Source organism: Blennius ocellaris (assembly GCF_963422515.1).
Source record: "Blennius ocellaris genome assembly, chromosome: 12".
Taxonomy (NCBI): Eukaryota; Metazoa; Chordata; class Actinopteri; order Blenniiformes; family Blenniidae; genus Blennius; species Blennius ocellaris.
In genome coordinates, this window is record NC_137661.1 from 14,260,121 (window position 1) to 14,281,511 (window position 21,391).

The window sequence follows — 21,391 nt, forward strand, 5'->3', positions numbered from 1 at the left end:
GATGAGTCGGTGTGTATAAAGCCAGATCCTCATGGTATATAAACGTACACCCCATTTTGACATAAATATGCTCTAACCGGTATCAGTAGACAGTGAACTATATACAATCATTTCCGGGGAGAGATACCAGAGGTGAAGGGTCAGCTGGGGATGTAGGTATGAGGGGAGGCTGAAGGGATCAGGTTTACCCTCGAGAGTAATCGGCAGGGTTTTTAAAGTACTGCAAGAAAAACGGGCCACATGTAGATTAAGGCTATGAGGCTGGCTCATGTCTCTGAGGCCTATCGGATGTTGGACGGAAACTTTCTCCTCTGCTGTTTGAGTGAGGTTTGTCTCCAGTGATATGGGGTTACGTTCGGGCCTTGTGTAATGTTTATTGATTGGACCTTCCATCATTAAACATTGAGAAGAGGTCTGCCAGATGGATCACAACAAAGTAGCTGCCAAGTGGAGGCATGGGAACTGGAGTCTTTTCATATATAAATATATCTATATCTATATATATACGTGTGTGTGTGTATATATTCCTCTTTTCTCCTCAAGACACACATACAGTAACCCTCCTCAGGTCTGCTTGGAGAAGCTTCACGTCTTCGTCTGTCCATTCTTTCCTTCCGCTCTCTAAACTGTCCGGACCTATTATGCTCCCTTTGTGCACGACTCAAGCTGACAGCTATTAGAGGTGAAGTAGCTATTAAAGATGAACCTGGTGCTGTCAACTGGCCTTTGCGAGCTCCACTCAGGAGCCTCGACACCTCCACGTCTGATGGAAGAGGCTGAGAGGCTATAAAATGCCTCACAAGTCCCAGCGCACATCCAGCCTGCATCAGTAATGCTGAGTTCACAGGCATGACTCTTTTCTCCAGGTGAAATTATTCAGATAATTTATCATTGATATTGAGCCAGAGTGTAATGTGCTTTGCAATAGGCAAAGCAAGGACAACTAACTCATGGCTTCTGCTTCTGATGTTGGGATGCACTCTTTGAAAATAACATATGGGGATTCAGCCACATGACGTAATGTTATTTGAATACTCAAAGAGGCATTTTACGAGACTTTGTTGTGTGGTCTGCCTTTTAAAGAAGATTCAAATAAATTACCTACCCTGGGATGTGCAAAGAGAAACTGCCTCTGATGAAACCATTGAACAAGTTGTGTATTATTCATATGGGATATAAATCCAATAAGTTATTGGGTGTTATGGTCTCTGAATGGACGAATGGCTGGATGGAGTCAAGTTATTGGTGATAAAATGGACCCAAAGCACTTTAACAAAATGAGAAATACTGTGGCGAAACTCTTATTTGTGTTAAGGGATCATTTTGGCTCATTCAGCAGTGTCTGCAGTAATTGCTCTGTGTGTGCAAGTCTACACAGGAGGCGTTCAGTGGGTCAGCATAGAACTCAGATCAGCCCAAAATAAAAGTTGTTCCACAACTTCTGTCTGTGAAACCAAGAAAAAATTTTTTTTACAGACTGTGGTTCAAGAACATCAATAGGAATGAGGAAAAACAACCGATCTTAAGGTTTAAAATGATATGCATCTTTAATATACTTTTTTATTTCTTGAATTTTTATGAATCTACAAGACAGTGTTTCGATTGGAAAAAAAAGCTGTTGAAAGTTGTAGATTGTAGAGGACTATAAACAGAAAATATGGTGCTAAATTTCAAAGGGCTCCTCTCTTTTTTATTGTGATTATCTAAGTAAGTACCTGATGAAAGCTCTTTCCAGCTTTTGCATTACATTACCATTAATGTGACATGGATGGGTACAATGGAATGAGTCAGTTAAAATACAAACAACATGCAACTGAGCTGTAGATGTCATCGTCTGCTGGGTATCTTACTGTAAAAGACCGACGGTGGGTCGTTGAAAAAGGAGTAGGAGGTGAAGAAAAGCAGGTAGGTGCTGTAGGACCATGACATGGTGTAGAAGACCAGCTTCCACGCGCTCTCCGGCATCTTGGCAGCATCTTTGGGCAGCAGCCTGCACCACTGTGCGAGAGGCTGAGGACAAAGCAGAGACAAAAAAAAAAAAAATTCATACAGTCAGAGGACAAATGTCAATGAGCTGCCTCTGCAGGTTTGTGGCAAAGTGAGCTGCTCAGGGGCTTTTGGACAACAAATTCATTTTATTGTTTTGGTGACTTCAATGTGCGGTGAAGTCAAGAACATGCAGCGCTCCCAGCCACTTAATGCACACGGGCGCTGGTGAGTTGAGTCATTCAGACGAAGTCATCCAGTTGTTTCCACATTTTGATTGTTTCAAGTTGAGCAGGCCCAGTTTGTTTGGTTTAACAAGCTGAAACTAAAGCAAACTGGTAATAACACAGATGTATTTGTAATTCCTAAGGAAATGGAAAAGGTTTTCCCAGTATCCAGCCTGTTCTTCTTTTCCATATAATCGGGGTGATCAGAGCGATAGTTCACAGCAGTAAAGTTCAGCAGCACTACGGCCTTCAGAATGACCATGAAGCTGAATCAGCACCTCTCTAAAACTGTTTGAATCAAATATTCATGAATGTACAATTTATTGCCAGGCTGTTGAAAGAGATTGCATTAATGTTTCTCAGGTGCTCCTAAAATCGTGCATTTAAGGGAGTGTAGTAAAAAAGATTTTCTCAGTTTAACATTATATTAGTTGTTTAACGTTTTATGAAATTTTATGACAATTATATATATAATAACAACAACATACAGCAGGAGATGTTAGGTGGCAAACTGGGGTATGTGTGAGTGAAACTAAGGACATCAAGTGGACTGTGTGTGTTGTACAGCCAGAGTTGAATGAAAAAACTACACAAGAAAAAAGAAAACAGAATGGATACAGGACAAATTACAACACGTAAACATAACAGACATCGCTTGTGAAACAAGCTACTTTCAAAACATTGCACCGGAAAAACATTCTTCATTCCATCCATCCATCCATCCATTGGCTACCGCTTTATCCGGGGCCGGGTCGCGGAGGCAGCAGTCTGAGCAGAGTTGCCCAGACACTTCCTCCAGCTCTTCCGGTGGCACCCCAAGGCGTTCCCAGGCCAGCCGAGAGACATAGTCCCTCCAGCGTGTCCTGGGTCTGCCCCGAGGCCTCCTACCGGAGGGACATGCCCGAAACACCTCCCTCGGGAGGCGTCCGGGGGGCATCCGAAATAGATGCCCGAGCCACCTCAGCTGGCTCCTCTCGATGTGGAGGAGCAGCGGCTCTACTCCGAGCTCCTCCCTGGTGACTGAGCTCCTCACCCTATCTCTAAGGGTACGCCCAGCCACCCTACGGAGGAAGCTCATTTCAGCCGCTTGTATCCGGGATCTCGTTCTTTCGGCCATGACCCATAGTTCATGACCATAGGTGAGGGTAGGAACGAAGATCGACCGGTAAATCGAGAGCTTCGCTTTTTGGCTCAGCTCCTTCTTCACCACGACGGACCGATACAACGTCCGCATAACTGCAGACGCTGCACCGATCCGCCTGTCGATCTCACGCTCCATCTTTCCCCCACTCGTGAACAAGACCCCAAGATACTTAAACTCCTCCACTTGGGACAAGGGCACTCCACCGACCTGGAGGGGGCAAGCCACCTTTTTCCGGTCGAGAACCATGGCCTCGGATTTAGAGGTGCTGATCCTCATCCCAGCTGCTTCACACTCGGCTGCGAACCGTGTCAGTGCACGCTGGAGATCCAGGCTTGATGGGGCCAACAGAACCACATCATCCGCAAATAGCAGAGATGAGATTCTGTGGTCCCCAAGCCGGACCCCCTCCGGCCCCCGGCTGTGCCTAGAAATTTTGTCCATATATATGATGAACAGAACCGGTGACAAAGGACACCCCTGCCGGAGGCCAATGCGGTTTTTCGTCCATTCTTCATTCATTAAAAAAAAAAAAAAAAAAAGAGTGATTTATGTAGGTATATACTAAAGTGTTGACAGAAAGTGAAAGATGACTACTGCTGGCAGGCTACCAGTGCTGCTGACGGTGTCGTTAAGACGTTACATCGCGGACACCGAAGGCATCTTTTCAGGCTGCTGCAAATACATCAAGATATCTGACTCATTGACATCGACACGTTGATTTCCTTTATTTCCATATGTCTCTATCTCACTGACACATGTTCGCTTCATCATAAAGCTTCAGCACGACACGAACACATGACTTGCCACCCACAAAAATGTGTCTTTTGCAAGTCTGGTTATAGTGTGCTGTGTAAGCAGAAATAGAGGAAGTGGAGGAGAAGGATCCTGACATACTGATGGAGCCTGATAGCATTACTCCACCCATCCACTCACTGGTGTGGCTGTATTATCTTGCTGTGTGCAGTCCCCAGTTGTATTGCATCTTTAAATCTTCACACTCATTTGCAACGGCAAAGTAACTGTCTCGGGGAAATGCACAGGATGTGAGAGTGATAAATAATTCCACATGTGCAGCGCCATGGAGAGGAAACACAGAAGGGGGCATCGCAGGCAGGTAAAATATTAAGTTCGGTATGGCAGCTTATTCAGGTTGTGAGACAGGCGGGTTCTCAGAGTTTCAGAGCTGTGCCAAGACAGGAAACCAAACCCAGCTCACTGCCTCGCGTACAAAGTGACGCAGACACACACACCCGAGACGAGATGCACTGAGACGGTAACAGGAGGCAGGAAAGTGAAAGCTGCCTGTGTCAGTGATACAGGGCATCTCATTCAGATATTACCAAGCTGCTGGTCTACAGGACATGATCTGACACGGCTCACTCACCGCTGACATGACAAATTAATGTAGTGCTGCTGTGGCTTCTGAGCAGGAATTCATCCTCCCTTTTATTTTTTTTCCCCTTAAAAAAAACTAACAAAACATGACAATGTATCTGTTTCTTCTGAAATTCACTCTCCCATTTCTCACTTCATTTACTTTTTTTGGTCGTTCTTCCTTCATCTGTGATGTTTAAATTCTTTTCTGCAGTTTTCTGAATGAGAAACTACCTCCTGAGTCGCCTATGAGTCAAACAAGACGAGCAGGGAAGTTGACAGGGCAACACTGATGCCTGATAGCATTGTCACAGCAACAGACTTTGTGGTCCTCAGCTGTGACACATGAGGAGGAAGAGAGGCAGCGGGCGGAGGACATGTGATCCCAGCCGCGGCCGTTGATTGGCTGAGACGGGGGTGACATGTGGTGTGTCTTCAGTAAGTTATGACCGGAGCGCAGTGGAGTGCAGGACACTCACCACATTCTCTCAAGTCTCTCGGTACATCTGGATCAGCCCCCTCTGTATCCACCCCCCCCCCACCCACCCCTTACATGCGTCCCCCCTGTTCTCACCCCCTCCATCCCCTTTAGTTCCTTCTCTCCCCTGCGCCCTCATTTCTCCTCTCCCAACCCCTGCCTCTACCCCCTGCCTGCTACATTTATTTTTAGAAGCCAGCTGTCAGCACGTAGCATTACCCCCCCCCCCCCCCACCCCCAGTCTTCAACCCCCCCCACACGCACAAACTCCAAATCATAAGCCTTGCACACACATGAACATTGAAATACACGAGAGGCCGACACAGGTTTATGCAAACACCCACACTGCCTCTGCAGCTCAGATCACACTTGTTAATCATGGCTATTGCTTGTCCATCTCTTTACTACAGCTCAGGAATTCAACCTTTAGGTTCTGTTTGCCTCTTCGACCGCTGCAAACAATGAGTACTGACTGTTAGCCAGAGCAGTAATGTGGGATGAATGCTAGCAGGACAGGTGCTAAAAAACAAAACAAAAAAAAAACACATTTACAGTAAAATCTACAGTGAAAGGTTATTCTCAACTTATAAGGTTAGTGCTTGTTTTTCTAGCCTCTAGCAGGAGGTCATGAGTTAACTTTCAGCTCTTTCTGTACGGTGGAAGAGTTTGCATGTTCTGCATGTGCCTGCATGGGTTTTCTCGGCTTCCCCTTCACAATCCAGACATGCTTGTTTGGTCAATTGCTGTAACTTTCCCATATCTGTCAAAATAATATGATCATGGGTTTGCGTTGTGGTTAACACAACCACAGCGATATTATATTATCCTTGGTTCAGTTCTGTGGGTTTTGGCCTTTCAGTGTGGGGTCTTCATGCTCTCCCTGGATGTGGGGTATTTTTCAGGTTCTTTGGTTTCCTCCAAAAGTCTAAAGTATTATCTGAATTAATGTCTCCAAATTGACCATGGGTGTGAATTTGAGCTATTGTCAAATAGTATTGTGTCTCTTAAAGAGTCCTGTCTCAAATACAGCAAGACTAAGTTCAATGTTGTTTAAGTTATTATGGCAATAATCCAATTTTTGAGGTAACACTGAAAGATACTGTATATTTTCCATAATTTTCTAAAGATTGAACAAGTTTCCCCAATGCCTGTATTCAAACTTGATATATATTCAGATTATCTAGTCTCAGAGTGGGTGAAACTAATTTTAATAATAGCATGCAAAGAATGTGCAAATTTAATCAAATGCAGTCTATTTTCTCCAATGGCTTGTTAATGCTCTGTTAAAAGGTGCTGCTCAAGCTACCATGACACCAAAACATGTTTGAGACTGACAGCAGAAGTTGCTTTCTGTTTATTCAGCACAAAGAAACTAGAAACTGAGAGGAAGAAAAGTCATTTTGGCAAAATCAGCAAAATGTGAGGGGCTTGTTTAACATATATGTATCATACAATATTGTACAAACAATCAATACAACAATATGACATTGACAAGGTCATATACTTCACAAAGTAATACTATTTTCAATTTTGTTATGATGATTATCACAAGAGAATGTCATATATCACCTGTTTCTGGTTGGGTTTTTTTGGACAAAACTAACAATAATAAAGGAAATATTTACATTTGAGGCTCACAAAGTTATTTGTTGAGAAAAATCAACAAAAACTTTGTTTTCTCTCGTGGCTGTTTTGGAAAGAGATTAGTCGACCATATTCCGGCACTGGCTTTTAACCAGGACAAGAGGAACCAAATCTTTGTTTGGAAAGCAGATTGTGGGAAATTACATAACAGCCAGCCTCTGTGTTTGCCCCCCAGCCCACCTTCTCTTTGGTCTCCATCCACACACTGGAGCATCCAACTTTTAGGATTTCTTTCTATGCTCGTGTCTACAGCCGGGGTATAGTGGGTCAAGGACACCAAGATAATCCACTCGTCCTCTGTCAGATACATGGCAGGGCCTTGAGTTACACTCAGCTGGGACCTATGACCATTCAACAGCCCCCCCCCCCCCCCCCCCCCGTTCTCTCTCTCTCTCTCGCTCTCTGACAGACATACTCTGGCTCAACTCTTTCTCTCGCTCAGGGCATCGCTGGCTCTCGTGTCACTGTCCCCTTCTGCCTCGTTCTCCCTGGTAAGCGGAGAGGCTGAGCTCTAAAACAGAGGAACAGGAAATGGAAAGAGATAGCAGGAAGAAATTACAGGGGCCGAGTGTGTCTGAAAGAAAAAGACCCGGTTTGAAAGGACCTCGTGACAAATGAGTGGTTCCCTTAGCAACCATGCCGGGAGGCTGGTAGAAAGCTCTTTCCATCTTGCTTCCATTTCAGTCCTTCCTATTTGCCCCAATCTTCCCCTCGCATTCACTTTATTTATGTCCAGCTGCACACCGCCGCTCCCTCCGTCACCCACTGCACGCTCTGAACTTCCCCTCCCTCTGCACTTCACAAAAGCAAGTGATGAGAGAGGACACAGGGTGTATGAACTCTGGCCTGTTGCATAAGAAGATAAACTGGGCCAGTGAGTCAGGACGCTGGTTCACGAGCAGCTTTGTTCAGTAACACTCGCTCCCTCGCTCAACTCTAACAATTCTTTGGTCTTGTCTGGCTTTGATCTCTCCTGGGAAAGGCTGATGTCAATCTGTCCGTTTCACTGTTAAACCCACTGCAGGTTCCCACTGGTCCCTTTACATCTTTTTCCAGCACCGAAGACAAATAGGATTTGCAGTGGCTAATCCTATGGGTGAACCGAGTTTCAATCTATATATACATATGCTAGAAAGTATATCCTTTTTACCTGTACCACATTTACATTGATCCAATCTGTAGTTATTGTAAGTCTTGGTACTGGAATGGGGTCAAATTTCAGTTTTGGTCTGCCCATATCACCACTAACCAAATAATTTATATTTTACATCTCTAATAAATTCACATTTTTGCATTGATATAATTTTGAACGTTTTATATATCATACAGGCAAAAAGGCAACAAGTGGATTAATGAGCCCACAGAAGCTGTCATTAGAAAAGGAGTTTCCAGCCTTTTCCTATTAATCATATATGAGTGTGTGTTGTTTTCAGACAAGAGACATATTTCTGTAACTGTTTGTGCCGACAGAACTGGAGTTTCATCAAGTCTTTTTGTCACATTTTATTTCCTAGAATGATAAACGTCCGGGCCACCATATACCAAAACACACCATCCTTCCAGTGTTCTCTTCTGCATCATCCAATACAGATTATCCTTCTCTATGGCGAGGAAATCATCTCACTCAACACAGCCATTTTGTTCCTTGTTCTTAACAAGGTGAGGAGTGGACAGCTGTCGCTGAGGATAAAGCTTATTTCCCAGAAAGAGTAGCAGAAGGAGCCAGCAAAGGCTGCCATTGGCGAATCTCTGTATGTCTAAGGATTCTAAACTGTCTTGTCGGTTGGATTTCCATTTGACACTGCAAAAAGCTTCACAAAGCGTTTGCTGCCTGAATCTCTGTCAGATCACTGTCCCACAACTGCTTTCTACTGCTCCTTTATTTAGACTTTCAGCTGGATGTGTTCAATATATTAGGCTAAAATGTGATTCAGCTTGAATTATTTCACACCAGAATTGCATTCATGTCAGGAAATAATCGGTTATACAATATCCATACCTGTCACCATTTTAAGTGTGTGTGTCTGTCCAATGATGGGACTGGTGACCACACATGACTGTATCCTGCCTTTGTCCAATGTCAGCTGAAGTCAGCTCTCGCCCCTCTGCAACCTTAAGTTGGACAAAGCGACATCGAAGATGGAAGGAATGGTAAACATGTTAGCAAGATACAAGCTGACGAAATGTCTCCATTCCTAATGTCAACTACCTTGGGTGGGCGCCAACTGAGTCACAAATCAATGTGCGATCTATGGAGTGAATACAATGTCTGAAACCAGCCTACATTTTGATTTTCTGAAGTTGTCCTATAGGGTTCGGCTGAGGATGAGAAATGTCGTAATGTGTGGATTAAGGCCACAATAATGTCACACATTGGCTTCCAGCAGGGTGGTTTTGCAGCGGCTTCAATCCTGCTGTATGTTTCCTGTACAGTGTTCATGCTGGCACGGTGAATACACTCTTTCTCTCCCTGACAACCGCCCCGGCTCAATAATGTTGATTAATAGCGGCAATTTTAGTCATGACCTCCACATATCTACATCCCGTCTCCTCTCTGGAAGCTGCATTGAGACTTAAGTGATGCACGGTGGGAAATTAGTCAGCTGTCAATTTGCATGTGACGAAATGAAAAGAGATGGACTGATCAATTCTGAGGGCCTCTGGTGGAGAAGCTTGTCGAGAGGCATTTTAAAGTCTTCGCGGAGAAACACTTCGATAATCATTCGCACTGACAAGCAGCAGAAAAACAATCCACACTGCATAACCCTGGACAGGCAAAACCTGTTTCTTTCCTAAAAATATGTTAATATATAAATCATATCTACACACACAATAGCAGCAAATGTGACTTCATTAAATCTCGGGTATTTGCTTCTGAACACAAATTCCATATTCAAATGCAAGGGATAAACATTTATAGTTTGCCGTTCTTTCCAGAGCATTTAAATGTAGTTTGGCGCCGCAGATGTTTTTCATCTTCACGTAAAGGCATGTGGTCTCGTTACTGAAAAGAAGCCATCAGCTGCTCGAAGATACGTTTTAGAAGTTACATCATACATAGTGTGTACAATACATATATTTGGGTCAAACTTTAAGTTGCAGAAAAGCCCGTTCATTAAACTCCTGGCACAGTTGGTGTTTCCCAAGGCTTCACAGCACACTCGCAGAAAAGAGCGAAATTACTGAGGGACAGCAGGATGTTGCTTCCATTCCAACTGCGTGATGAAATGCACTATGTGCTTTCTAAAGGGCATCTGGAAGACACTAGTCTAACAGGAACTCGGCCAAACAAGGTATGATGATTTTTTGGCTTCACACGTGAAAGTTGTTAGGCAAACTAAGAAAGCTCATATGACACGAGGTGGTTTAAGGCAACGCAGCTGGACAATGAGCTTTTGACCTGTATTTGATTAAAAGCACACGATTAGCCATGGACAAAACTTATTTGCAAATAAGTACGTGACAGGACGTACACACTATACGCCAGCGTCTACATCATTCCCTCACTTGTTGTTAGTGACAGATTAATGTACCGACTGCGAAAGACAAGCTCGTGTAATATACTGTAGAGGCATGGGAACACATCCTATGACACATACCAGCAGACATTCAATAGACTTTACTGAAAAACGGCCATCCCATCGCCACTAAGCAAAGGCTTGATGACAACTTTTTAGTTTCTATATTACTATTATTTCAATTTTTAATGACGACAATAAAATTATTGTATATATACAGTATATATTCTTGAGTTCAACTTTACCATGTCATTTGAAACATCTTACTGTCATGAAGTATTAAAACTATTGATAGCTTTTCTTGTCGTCGGGCTGAAATTTCAAGCACAAATGACTAAATGAATAACAGAGTGAATACTATCCATCTATTTTCGAAGACTAGTTACATTAAAAAACAAAACTTAGACGAACAATTGTAGGACGTTTTGATCGTCTTTGCTGATCGTCTGACTGTCAAGAAACAGAGAGGCAAACTGGACACTGTTGAGGCTGCTAGTTGATGACTAAAATGGAAAAGGAGCACGAATAATAACGTTTGCGATCAAATTAAACTTGTGGTTTCAGTTCCTGGATTCATACCTGACAAATATTCAAATCAGGAATTTGTCGCGTAGGAGTATGAATATTAAAGATAGAGAAAGCTAGAATTAGAGAGAGAGAGAGAGAGAGAGCAAAGGAGAGAACAGATGTACTTGTTAGGAGGAGGTCGAGCCTATTAGCGGGTCAAATTAACTACTGGAGCACCAAAGCTAACACACACACACACACACACACACACACACACACACACACACACACACACACACACACACACACACACACACACACACACACACACACACACACACACACACACACACACACACACACACACACACACACACACACACACACACACACACAGGAAAAGTCTTTTACAGGATTAAACTCAGACGTTTCTCACGTTTGCTGTCCCCACACCTTAATGAAACATCATTATTTCCTAAGAGTGTCACAGAAACACAATTGTTCAGCCTTATTTATCAGGCTGTATATCTTAAGACACAATGAAGTCTTGTCATTTTCAACATCTCATCATGTGATGTTTTGAGACATGAACCATATTTGTAGTTCACTGGTATATGTAGTGGCACAACCTCACTTCCTCACATGCTGTAGCGCTCACCCTGCATTAACGCGTACGAACGCTGTGTGTTATATTGAAGTTCAGAATGACTCAAGCTTTTTTATAAAGATGCTTTTTTTTATTGCCGTGAGTTGTCATGTGGTTTTTTTTTTTATCTGTGTCCGATCCACACATGAAAGAGTGTGTAATTACTATAATGCTGCTTTTGTTTTTGCTATTATATAAGTTCTTATTGAAGAAGATGATGAATGTTTATAAAACAAAAAAGTCCCCCAACAAACAAACACATGGATAACTGTCTTCCTCAACTCAACAAAGCTACAGTCAGCTGCTCTGAATGCAATGAAACCCATCAGAGTGGTGACATTTTCATCATCTGTAAACTCACCAACAGACTAAATACCATTGAGAATCGTGTCCGAAAGGCCTCAAAGAATTCCTTCACGGTACACAACATTTAAGATCTGCTGTAATGATATGGCACTTCAGAAGCCTGTGACATCAGGGGTTTGAATCCCGTAGGTCTGTCTTGCAATCATACTTCAGTCAATCTCCCATTTAATCATAACGAAGTGCCTTTCAAAGTGGCGAGAGGGATGGCAGTATTTACACTTGTACAAACGATCTGTACAAACTAAAAAAAAATAGCAGGTGAAATTTATTTGCGGCCAATCAGTGGCATACAGTGAGAGAAATAAAGATACAGCCTCGGTGAAGTGTTGCCACTTAATCTGCTCTCGGTCCAAACTGACAGCTCGGAGACATATGGCTGTCATTCATAATGCAGTATCGAGGCTCCTGGCAAGACAGCGAGAACGAGGACTGGTGGTTATCAGTGTAATGCGTACATGTGTGCCACAGGAGAATGTGCATTGATGAAGCAAATCATTATGAATGACGCTGCTGATTAACTAATGTTAGATTGTTGTCTGTCCAGAACTGGAAACGAGCTTTCCAGAGACGTACCTAGAAAAAAAAAAAATGCTCTAAAGCAGCTCTTAATCATAACTGGAGGTTATTTGTGACTGTAACAATAGGGGTCTGCATATTTCATTGATGTGGTTGTTGTTCTGGTTGATTCTGATCAGAGTGGGTGAAATTACTCTGATTCTTCCTTTTGTTTATGAGCACAAAGTGGAAACAAATGTGGGACACCATGATAACCGGAAAAACACACAATTGTCAGGCAGAAAACTGCTCATATTTCACATGGAAATTGATTTAGAAATTAGATTTATTTGTAATTCCCAAACTGTGGCCAAACGTGGTAAAACAACACATGGGGCCGATTACAACGACTAAATGTTTCCAGCTTTGGAAGAAAAGATGAATATGGGATGAATTCAATTGATAAAAGTACCATCAACATAATCGTCATCATTTGATTTGAGTTTTTACCTTTCTGTAGACACTACAACAAGGCCCATGAACCGATTTTGGGTTGTTTTTTTTTTTTTTTATTGAAGCTCAATCATTAATACTTCGTTGATCCTGTGAAGCAGGGGAGGGCAAATCTTTTCCACATGAGAACCTTGGACTGAGGAGGGTTGAGCCATGAGTTGATGCAAATACTGCTCATTATAAATACATTTGTCATTAGAACATGGTTTTGGGAAGCTATTGTTCCTGCACCGCATCATTCTTGAATCATTTTTATGGTACACGAAGCTTTATCTGTGTCTCAGCGAGATCTCAACATTTAGCTATATCCATGTGTCTTTTTTTTTTTTTTTACTACAGGTCTGCAGGGTAAGAAATGTTAGTGCTGCGAGCCACAATAGTTCACCATGGCCTTTATAAAATGAAAATATAAAGCAAAAACTTTTAAACTGAAAGCAAAAGCAGGTGTATTCACGCCCCACGTGGACTCATTTCTCTTTGGCCCATAATTTCTCTTTGAGCGCCGACAGGCCGGTCAGAGACAACCATGCTACTCAAGCCTGCTGGAAAGTGTCAGAATGACTGTGGGATATCCCAGCAGCCACCAGGTGAAGCTCAGAGTGCACACTGCTGGTTGCTGGACAGAACGTCGAACCATTCGTGAATTTAGACCCTCCAGCATGCATGTATTGGGACTGTAGAAGCACCTGGCCAAATCTCGCTACGGCAATAAAAAAAGCATACACAACTTGCTGACCGGCAAATCTGAACCCAGGAGGATTATAAAGTAAAGCACCAGGGCTAACGAGGGCACCACTTAGTCATTGTTGATCTTGTATATACTGTACAGAACCTAGGCCTCACCAATGTGTCTTACTAACACATTCCTGTGCATTCGTAGTTATCACTAATACTATGACCACTTGGCCACATGACACTGCAGCTAATAACAGAAGCTTGTGTATTAAGCTTGTTTGGGTTAAAGAGCCAGGTTGAGGCTGATGATTGTGGCTCCCTGTATTGCAGATAGGCCTCATTACACTAACAGACTAATGGTTTTAAATAATGACTGGATGTGTGGATTAAGGTTAAATTACTGGCTCAGGTATTGATTACAGGAGGAGTAGATCAGACACACAGTGCTGATCTGTGTCACGTGGCTCCAGACCTGTGCAGTCGATCAATGTGATCCTGCAACGAGTTCAGCTTTTGTTTGGCTTCATTCATCCAAAACACGTTTTACTACTAACATGACGTAAGACAATTGCTACGTTTAGAATAAATCAAAAAAAAAAATCACAATAGTGGCTTTTCTTTGACACAATCCAGTTTTAGTTGCCAACTTAATTCTCTATAAGAACGCAGAGCGGAAAGAGCGAGGTAAACAACAATTTATTTTTAAAAATCTGCAATTTAAAAGTGACAACTTGGAGGGAGACAGGAAGTGTCTGTGCAACATCTCCGTGTTAGTCACTACTTGGCTACTTATTTAGTTACAATAAATGTTGTAACTATAGCCAGATGTCAGTGAGACCCTCTAAAAAGGTGCCACACTCAAAATTCAGCCTTGCGTTATCTTGCTACAAGGTATTGCAAACCCAAAAGTGTTTGCTGAGCCGGGACAAAAGAAATGCCAGGCAGATATAACAGAACGAGGGGAAGAGTGAGGAAAGAGAGGGGAACAGAAAAAGTAAGCAAACCACCACATTGCATTGGAAAGTGCAGTGTGTCCGACAGTAAGGCCATGAGAATGTACCCGTTTGGCTTTCTTTTTTTTTTTTCCACAGAGACTGACAGGCTGAAATGAGGAGGATGATCTCATTGCATCCCAAGAATGCTTGGCTCTAAGATCCAACCCCATAAGTATAAAGAACAAATACCCAACGCGCGGGTTGAAAGTGCACTGATGTTTGTGTCGCGCAGTGAATGAACTGGTTCCCGTCCGACCATCGACTTCACAGTGGCTGTTATAAAGTGTCCTTGTTAGAGGGGAGAGAGCTGCCAAGTCAGAAGCCTTCAGTGACGGCACGCTCTTGCCCAACAAAAGCCTGTCCACTGAGTCAATGTGTGGGGAAAATAAATGAGACAGGAAAAGAGAGGAAGAGGGAAAAGATTGAGAGGCGGCTCTATAGTGGCCAAGGCCTCTTGGCACATTCCAGCTGACCAGAGGAGATAGCGACTGCCCCACTCACAAAACAGAGCTGATTCACAGCCCTGTTTCATAGCTGGTGATGTATATATGGCTTCTTCAGCTATGGCTCACACTGGTAAAGACTGCACCGCCATTCCCTGTTAAATGACATCGCTGATCTGCAGTAATTTTCTGTGTAGAACTACAACTCTGAATATATGTGTGTGGGTTTTCTTCTAAATGTTTTTTTCTGAACAAATAAAATTGAATTTCTAAACTGACCTGATGGATGGAGGCTGAGGTGGCAAAGACCAAGGTTGAATAATTACTTATTGTGCACATATTTAATTCAATTAGATAACCATATCCTTTCTGACTGATTTTTTTTGCTTACTTTTGTGTTTTGCACATGAGACCAAAAACAATTCCCCGTACTGTGAAATGTTACACTTTTTTAGTTCCTGACAATACAAATATTTCGGATTCTAATTGCTTAAATCTGTGTAGGTCTATAATTCAAAAGTTTGACCTTTAGTTTTTTAAGTAGTATAATTTTTCTCTAAGATATGAAATAACACCTGCTCCCACTATTGTAAATGCTAATTAACATCCAGCCAGGATCTGCTCAGTGGTATTATTCTACATTTAAAAATATGTGATTATTTCGTAGTCTTCACACTTTCAATCATATTCACCGTTCACACTCACATGCCAATTCGACCCATTTTAAACTGTGGTTTGGTGTTTTGTTCAGGATCCCTTCAATATGCTGATAGTGAACCACTGGATAAAAAAAACAAAAAACAATATTGGACGACAAACTGCTCCACAAACTCAATGAACAATACAGATTTTGAATTAAACCCTGGAACAGACCTACCTATATCTGCTGTATGCAGTAAATGTGTCTCAGAGTCTGAAAAGTTTAATAAACTACAGCAAAGAGCAATCAACGTTCAGCCAGCAGTACCGGTTATTTGAGAAGCTGCACTATTGCTTGACTGGGTTTCAACATCGTTAGATGACTGCTGTTTCAGTGCAAAGAATACAAACTGATCTGTTTAGAAACTTGACGCTTCATTCTATATACTGGCTGATGCTCTCACGAACTCGGCCCTGTGATGGGCTGCTGACCTGTCCAGGGTATATCCTTCACAAACATAAAAACAGAGAAAAGTCAATAATCTACATTTGACATGCGAGAAAAAAAAAATTCTGTTGTCTGCAATTTCAAGAGATATCAAAAGATATATTTAGGAAGTGACGTGCCAAACATGGGAATGCAAACTTTTATCTGTCCAGCTAGATGCTGAGTGCTGAGGAGAGGAGAGGAGAGGAGAGGAGAGGAGAGGAGAGGGATAAGACCAGCACCAGTCAGATTCCATGACAAATACCAATTGTTTACAATCAGTGTCAAAATTACAACCAAGTTTCACCTGAGTAGGCACTTTTGACTGAATAGATACAACTTCCCCTTGACCACAAATCCGGTGTCGGATTTCTCTCTGCGGCTCTAATGCACAACAATGAGCGGGGAGCTTAGTGGAAAGTGATCTGGGATATGTGGTCGGGAACCTTGTCAAACCTCAGGCTGCTTTCACATTTAGAACAGCAGGGGATGCGGTGCCACTCAGCTCAGAGCAGGAAGATAAGCACTGCGACAAGGCCGAGAAGTTGGCATCGTCGGTGCTGCTCTCCTCTTTATGGCACTGCCTCAGAGTGAGTGTGTGAGTAAAGAGAGAGGCATTTACAGAGAGCAGTCATAAAGTGGTGCTGAGAAGGCTTGACCACCACCTACCTGCTCTGACATAACTGCACATCCCTGCCGGTACGGGAAACATGCAGGATGTGGCTGGATGGAAAAACTAAGATGGTGCACAGATCTGAAAATGTCAGATCCATAAGACAATATACAGCGTGTCCTCTCGCCAGCCATGTGTGTAGGTGTGCGCGCCATTGTGTTACTGATTGGCTGCTGTTTGCTGAGTCAGCTGGCAAGGCCCCAGATACTCACATCCCGTCAGCCCACTTCTCTGCTCCAGTCCTTCCTTCCTCTCACGACCTCGTCTGAGTTTGATCATTTTCTTGAAACCATCTTTGTCTACTGTTTGCACGCGCGACTGTCATTATTATTATTTTTTTTGCAATTCTTTTTCCACAGCCTTTAAGGAAATGGCCTCTCGTAGTGTACGTGCAATGTGAAGACCTGCTTGCAAACTCGTGACCACAAGACCTCGTGTGCTTATACAGAACTCTGCAAATAAAATATATATATATGTATATATTGTTCCAGCAAACAGAGACGCACATGCTTCACACACTTAAAGCACGTTAGTGCAAATTAAAGTTTAAAAATAAAAAGAGGAAGGAACAATGACTCATGCTTTCATGTGCTCCGTGTGACATTTAGATTGCAACTTGCTACATTTCTTTAGGCGTGCATTTCAGCACTTAACATAAAGGGCACTCCCCCCCACAGATTTTTAAAATGCAAGTTTTCAGTAGTAAGAGCGGGTGAGGTAAAACACGTTGATGCAACCCAGTACAGTGTAACTCAAAAAGGCCGAACTGCAAGTTATCTGCATGAGGTGCCGCTGCAGCTTGTACAATCAGGCATGAAACTAAATGTGAAACACTCACTCAACCACACGCTTTTCAGCACAGAAGTCCCTCCCCCCACCAAATACACTTCAATTCACCTCACCCAGCCACATGGCGCGAAATTACGTGAGGCCTGGTTTTAGCCTCTTTGTTCCAACCATAATGGCTGCTCCATGTATTGTAAATACACCAGAGATCTGATGGTTAGCATGACGTCCTGGTTTATAATTTGTAGTTAACTTCATGGCCCTTGCACGGCCTCTTACTTTAAGTAATATTTACTTAAAACTACTTGGCCGTGGCTGTAAATGTTTTTCAATGAACTAGTCTCATGTGGTTACAGTATATGATGTACTACTGACTGTGGAAAAAACAAGACGGCAGAAAAAAACATGCATCACATGATCACAATTATCATTTGGTCTGTACAATTAAAAACATCTAAATAATGAAAGAAATGTATATTTTAAATCTTCAATTCTTCACACACGACTGTAAGTACTGCAATTAACAATGAGGAAATGAATTACTCTATGGATTAAGGGATTCATTAATCCATCCATCTTCAATACCTGTGCCGTCTGAGAACGACCGAGGGCCGGACCCAATCCAAGATGGCCAGCAAAAAAAAAAAAAAAAAAACTCATTACAGGATGGACAGGTGGCTTGTCCATCACAGTGCCAACACAAAGAAAAAGACAATCACCCACCGACGCTGTATATTCACACCTGTCATATTATAGACAGACACCAATTAACCGAACAAGCATTTCTTTAGATTGTGGGAGAAAAAAAGTCTTCGGCTGTATAAAGAAAAGAATGCAAACGTCAAACTGTTAAACTTGAACTGAACTGCACGGGGCAAAATGCAGAGCGCACAACTGCTTTTCTTCTTGATTTATCTGTTGCCTAGTTTTATGAAGAAACTTCTTTATGAAGTTGGTTCAATTGAACTAAGCGGAAATAAAATATTCAGAAACAAAGACGCCCAATGTGCTTCGCGGTTCAGTTTTTTGAGCGCACGTGTAAAGGCCCACGTCGTGTCAGAAACACCAACCTTTAGTCCTCATGTCACAGGCGAGCGAATGGCAGAGATTACACATGCTTTGTCCGCCGATGCACAAGCTAATATTTACTGTCTGTAAGGTTGCAGGTCTGAATCTAATCAAGCATGTTTACTCATGATTGTGTTGTGACTTATTGTTCTTTTGACAGTTCAGCCACTTGACTACAAATCAGTAACCATGGCAATTACAAAGCTCAACACTGTGGAAGCCACAGTCAGTCATTACTGTCAAGTTATGAAATGCACTGTGGTTTACTCAGCATCCAACTAAACGACACGAGAAGCCTCCTGCTTCGATCCAAGTTATTTGTACATTGTAGTTGTATTCCTGACAACCCAACTCAGTTTTGATGTATAACTACAACACTCATCCTCTTTATTTCTACTACACACACTATAAAGGCGGTATTACACCCTGAACAGCCTTAGCTATATTATGGAATCAACCTCTTCTCATCCTATAAAGCTCTAATAGTATCCAGGCCTCAAACAGAGTCCAAACCATCAGTGTTCCCGAGAACCCCGTGAGTCACACATACTCCTGACACACAAGCATAATGTGAAGGGGAAAACAGACCTCATGCTTTGAATTTTCTGGCCGCATCTGGCTTTGCACATGGGGCCCTGAGCTACAGTATACCACTCCGGCATCATCATCCACCATGTGCAGACGCACTCCACCCCCACTCACCATCATAGTAAAATACCAGAGGCCACATACAGGCTATCTGTGGGCGACTCCCTGGCGGATGTACTCAGACCTTGGATGGGTGAACCAAATGTAGAGGAACTGGGCAGGATGCAGATCATCAGAGCATGTGGCCTCCAACAGACGCATGGCGGTAAAATGTTGTCATGCCGCTTTTTAGAGACACCGGAGCTCTGTGAGTGCATGTTGTTAAGTACACACAATGCTTTCCTAGTTCACGCCAGCGACTTGCTTCTAATGTGAGCTTAAAATCAATAAGTAGGACTGGCCGATGACAACAATTAATTTGCATTTGATTCTGCATCAATACTATTAAAGACTTTTCACAGCTATCCAATTTACCAGATTATAAACAGGCATCACTGTCAACTCCTATTACCAGCAGAACACCAAGAGACTTCTCAGAAGATGTCCTTCATAAAGGTATGGATATTGGGAGTAGGAATATATTAAGAGAAAATAAAAAGAGAAGAGAAGGAAATCTGATTAATAGGTTTACTACTTCATTCATCTATGGCAAATGACTTTGCTGTTATGTCTAAAAATGTACTGATAACTACACCAAAATAGTTTCAATCTGTTAGGGGACTGCAAGGCAAACGAAGTTAGCCTACAGTATTTATTCATAAAGGGGTTTAATTAGTGTGGGTTATGATGCAATGCCTCTAGATTGGAACATATACACCTTGCTTCCATTTGAAACCATTTGACTGACATGCGCTTATGAATAAACCAACTGAACAGCCTCAAAAAATAAATATTAGAAATGATGTCTTTATTTACTCACTTGTGAGAGCTCCCACACCTGTTTTCCCCCTGCAAGGTGAACAGATAAGACCTATGAATGTATAACCCCCCCCCCCCCAGGAGTGACCTGTCATACTGGCCTGCTCCCTCTCTCCACGTGCCCACATGCTGAGAACGTGCTTCGAGCCACGCAGCAAACATCATAATGTATTTGAGCTGGCTGGGATATCAGTGTACACCTCCTTACCCAACTTGAACCTCAACTTCAGTGACCCGAACCACCAGAATTAGCACGTATGAGGAAACTGTGGGCAGCAGCTGCGCTTTCAGGTTCACATTTTCTGAAAAGGAGATGGAAGCCGGCGCCTTTGAACGGATGTGACTCAAAGCCCCCCCCCCCCCCCCCAAAAAAAAAAAGCGGACTAAGTGTATCCTAAACCTGCAACTGGAACCAATATATGCCCACATCTGTCACGCTCTCTCCCCACTTGTGCATCACTCGCCTCACGCGTCTCCGGCGTGCGGGGCGCGTGCCTCCCACTGAGAGACGCGAGGCCACACCTGTGCAGCGCTTTCAATCAGCACTCAGTGCCCACGCGTTAGGAATGTGAACGGGTTTTAATCGGCGTCACCCACCTTAAACAGACTTTCTGTCAGTCCCCGCCTGACCTGCGTCCACAAAAAGGCGCAAAAGAAGAACAGGGCGATTTCGACCCAGGTAATGTACGCGTTATCCAGGAGAGTCTGTTTGGAGAGCTCCAGCCCGCAGCCGCTACAGTCCCTCCATGCGCCCACTATGGTGGTGGAGGCTCTGATGATCAGGTCCAAGTATCCTGGCATGGGCTCCACTTCCACCGGCTCGACGCTCCCGGCGTGACCACCCATCGTGGCGCGTCGCAGGATCAACGACACGCACCAAAAAAAAAAAAAAAAGGCGTGAAAAACCAGGAGAAATGAGCCCAGCGGCTGGAAGGAGGGAGAACAGAGTCCAGACCGTGCGACTGATGGGTCGACCGGCTTCGCGAGCTCAAACTACAAACGCCAGAACGAGCTTATCTAACCAGCTTACCCCGTTCAGTAGCCTAATTCTTTGTTTTCCGAATTAAGACATGGGCCCGCTCTTCGCCTCCGGGACGCTTTTATGAATGATCGCGGCTCGTGCTCCAAGTCTGCCCGGACCACACTGCGCCGCGAGGCTCGAGCCGATGATCACGCGAACCAATCACTAAATGGATTTTGATTATTAATCTGAGCCATGAG

General features: G+C 43.2%; 1 protein-coding gene across 1 annotated transcript in view; it reads right to left on the reverse strand.

Annotated features, from left to right (window-relative positions):
* The window catches only part of cers1 (ceramide synthase 1), a 28,372-nt gene extending 7,294 nt beyond the window's left edge, over nucleotides 1-21,078 (reverse strand). The window contains exons 1-2 of the mRNA XM_080505853.1: nucleotides 20,768-21,078; nucleotides 1,851-2,010 (exon numbers count right to left, since the gene is read on the reverse strand). Of these exons, the coding sequence (XP_080361979.1) occupies nucleotides 1,851-2,010; nucleotides 20,768-21,016 (409 nt within the window). The 5' untranslated portion in view covers nucleotides 21,017-21,078. The remainder of the gene's footprint in view (nucleotides 1-1,850; nucleotides 2,011-20,767) is intronic.
* Nucleotides 21,079-21,391: the final 313 nt, after the last annotated feature.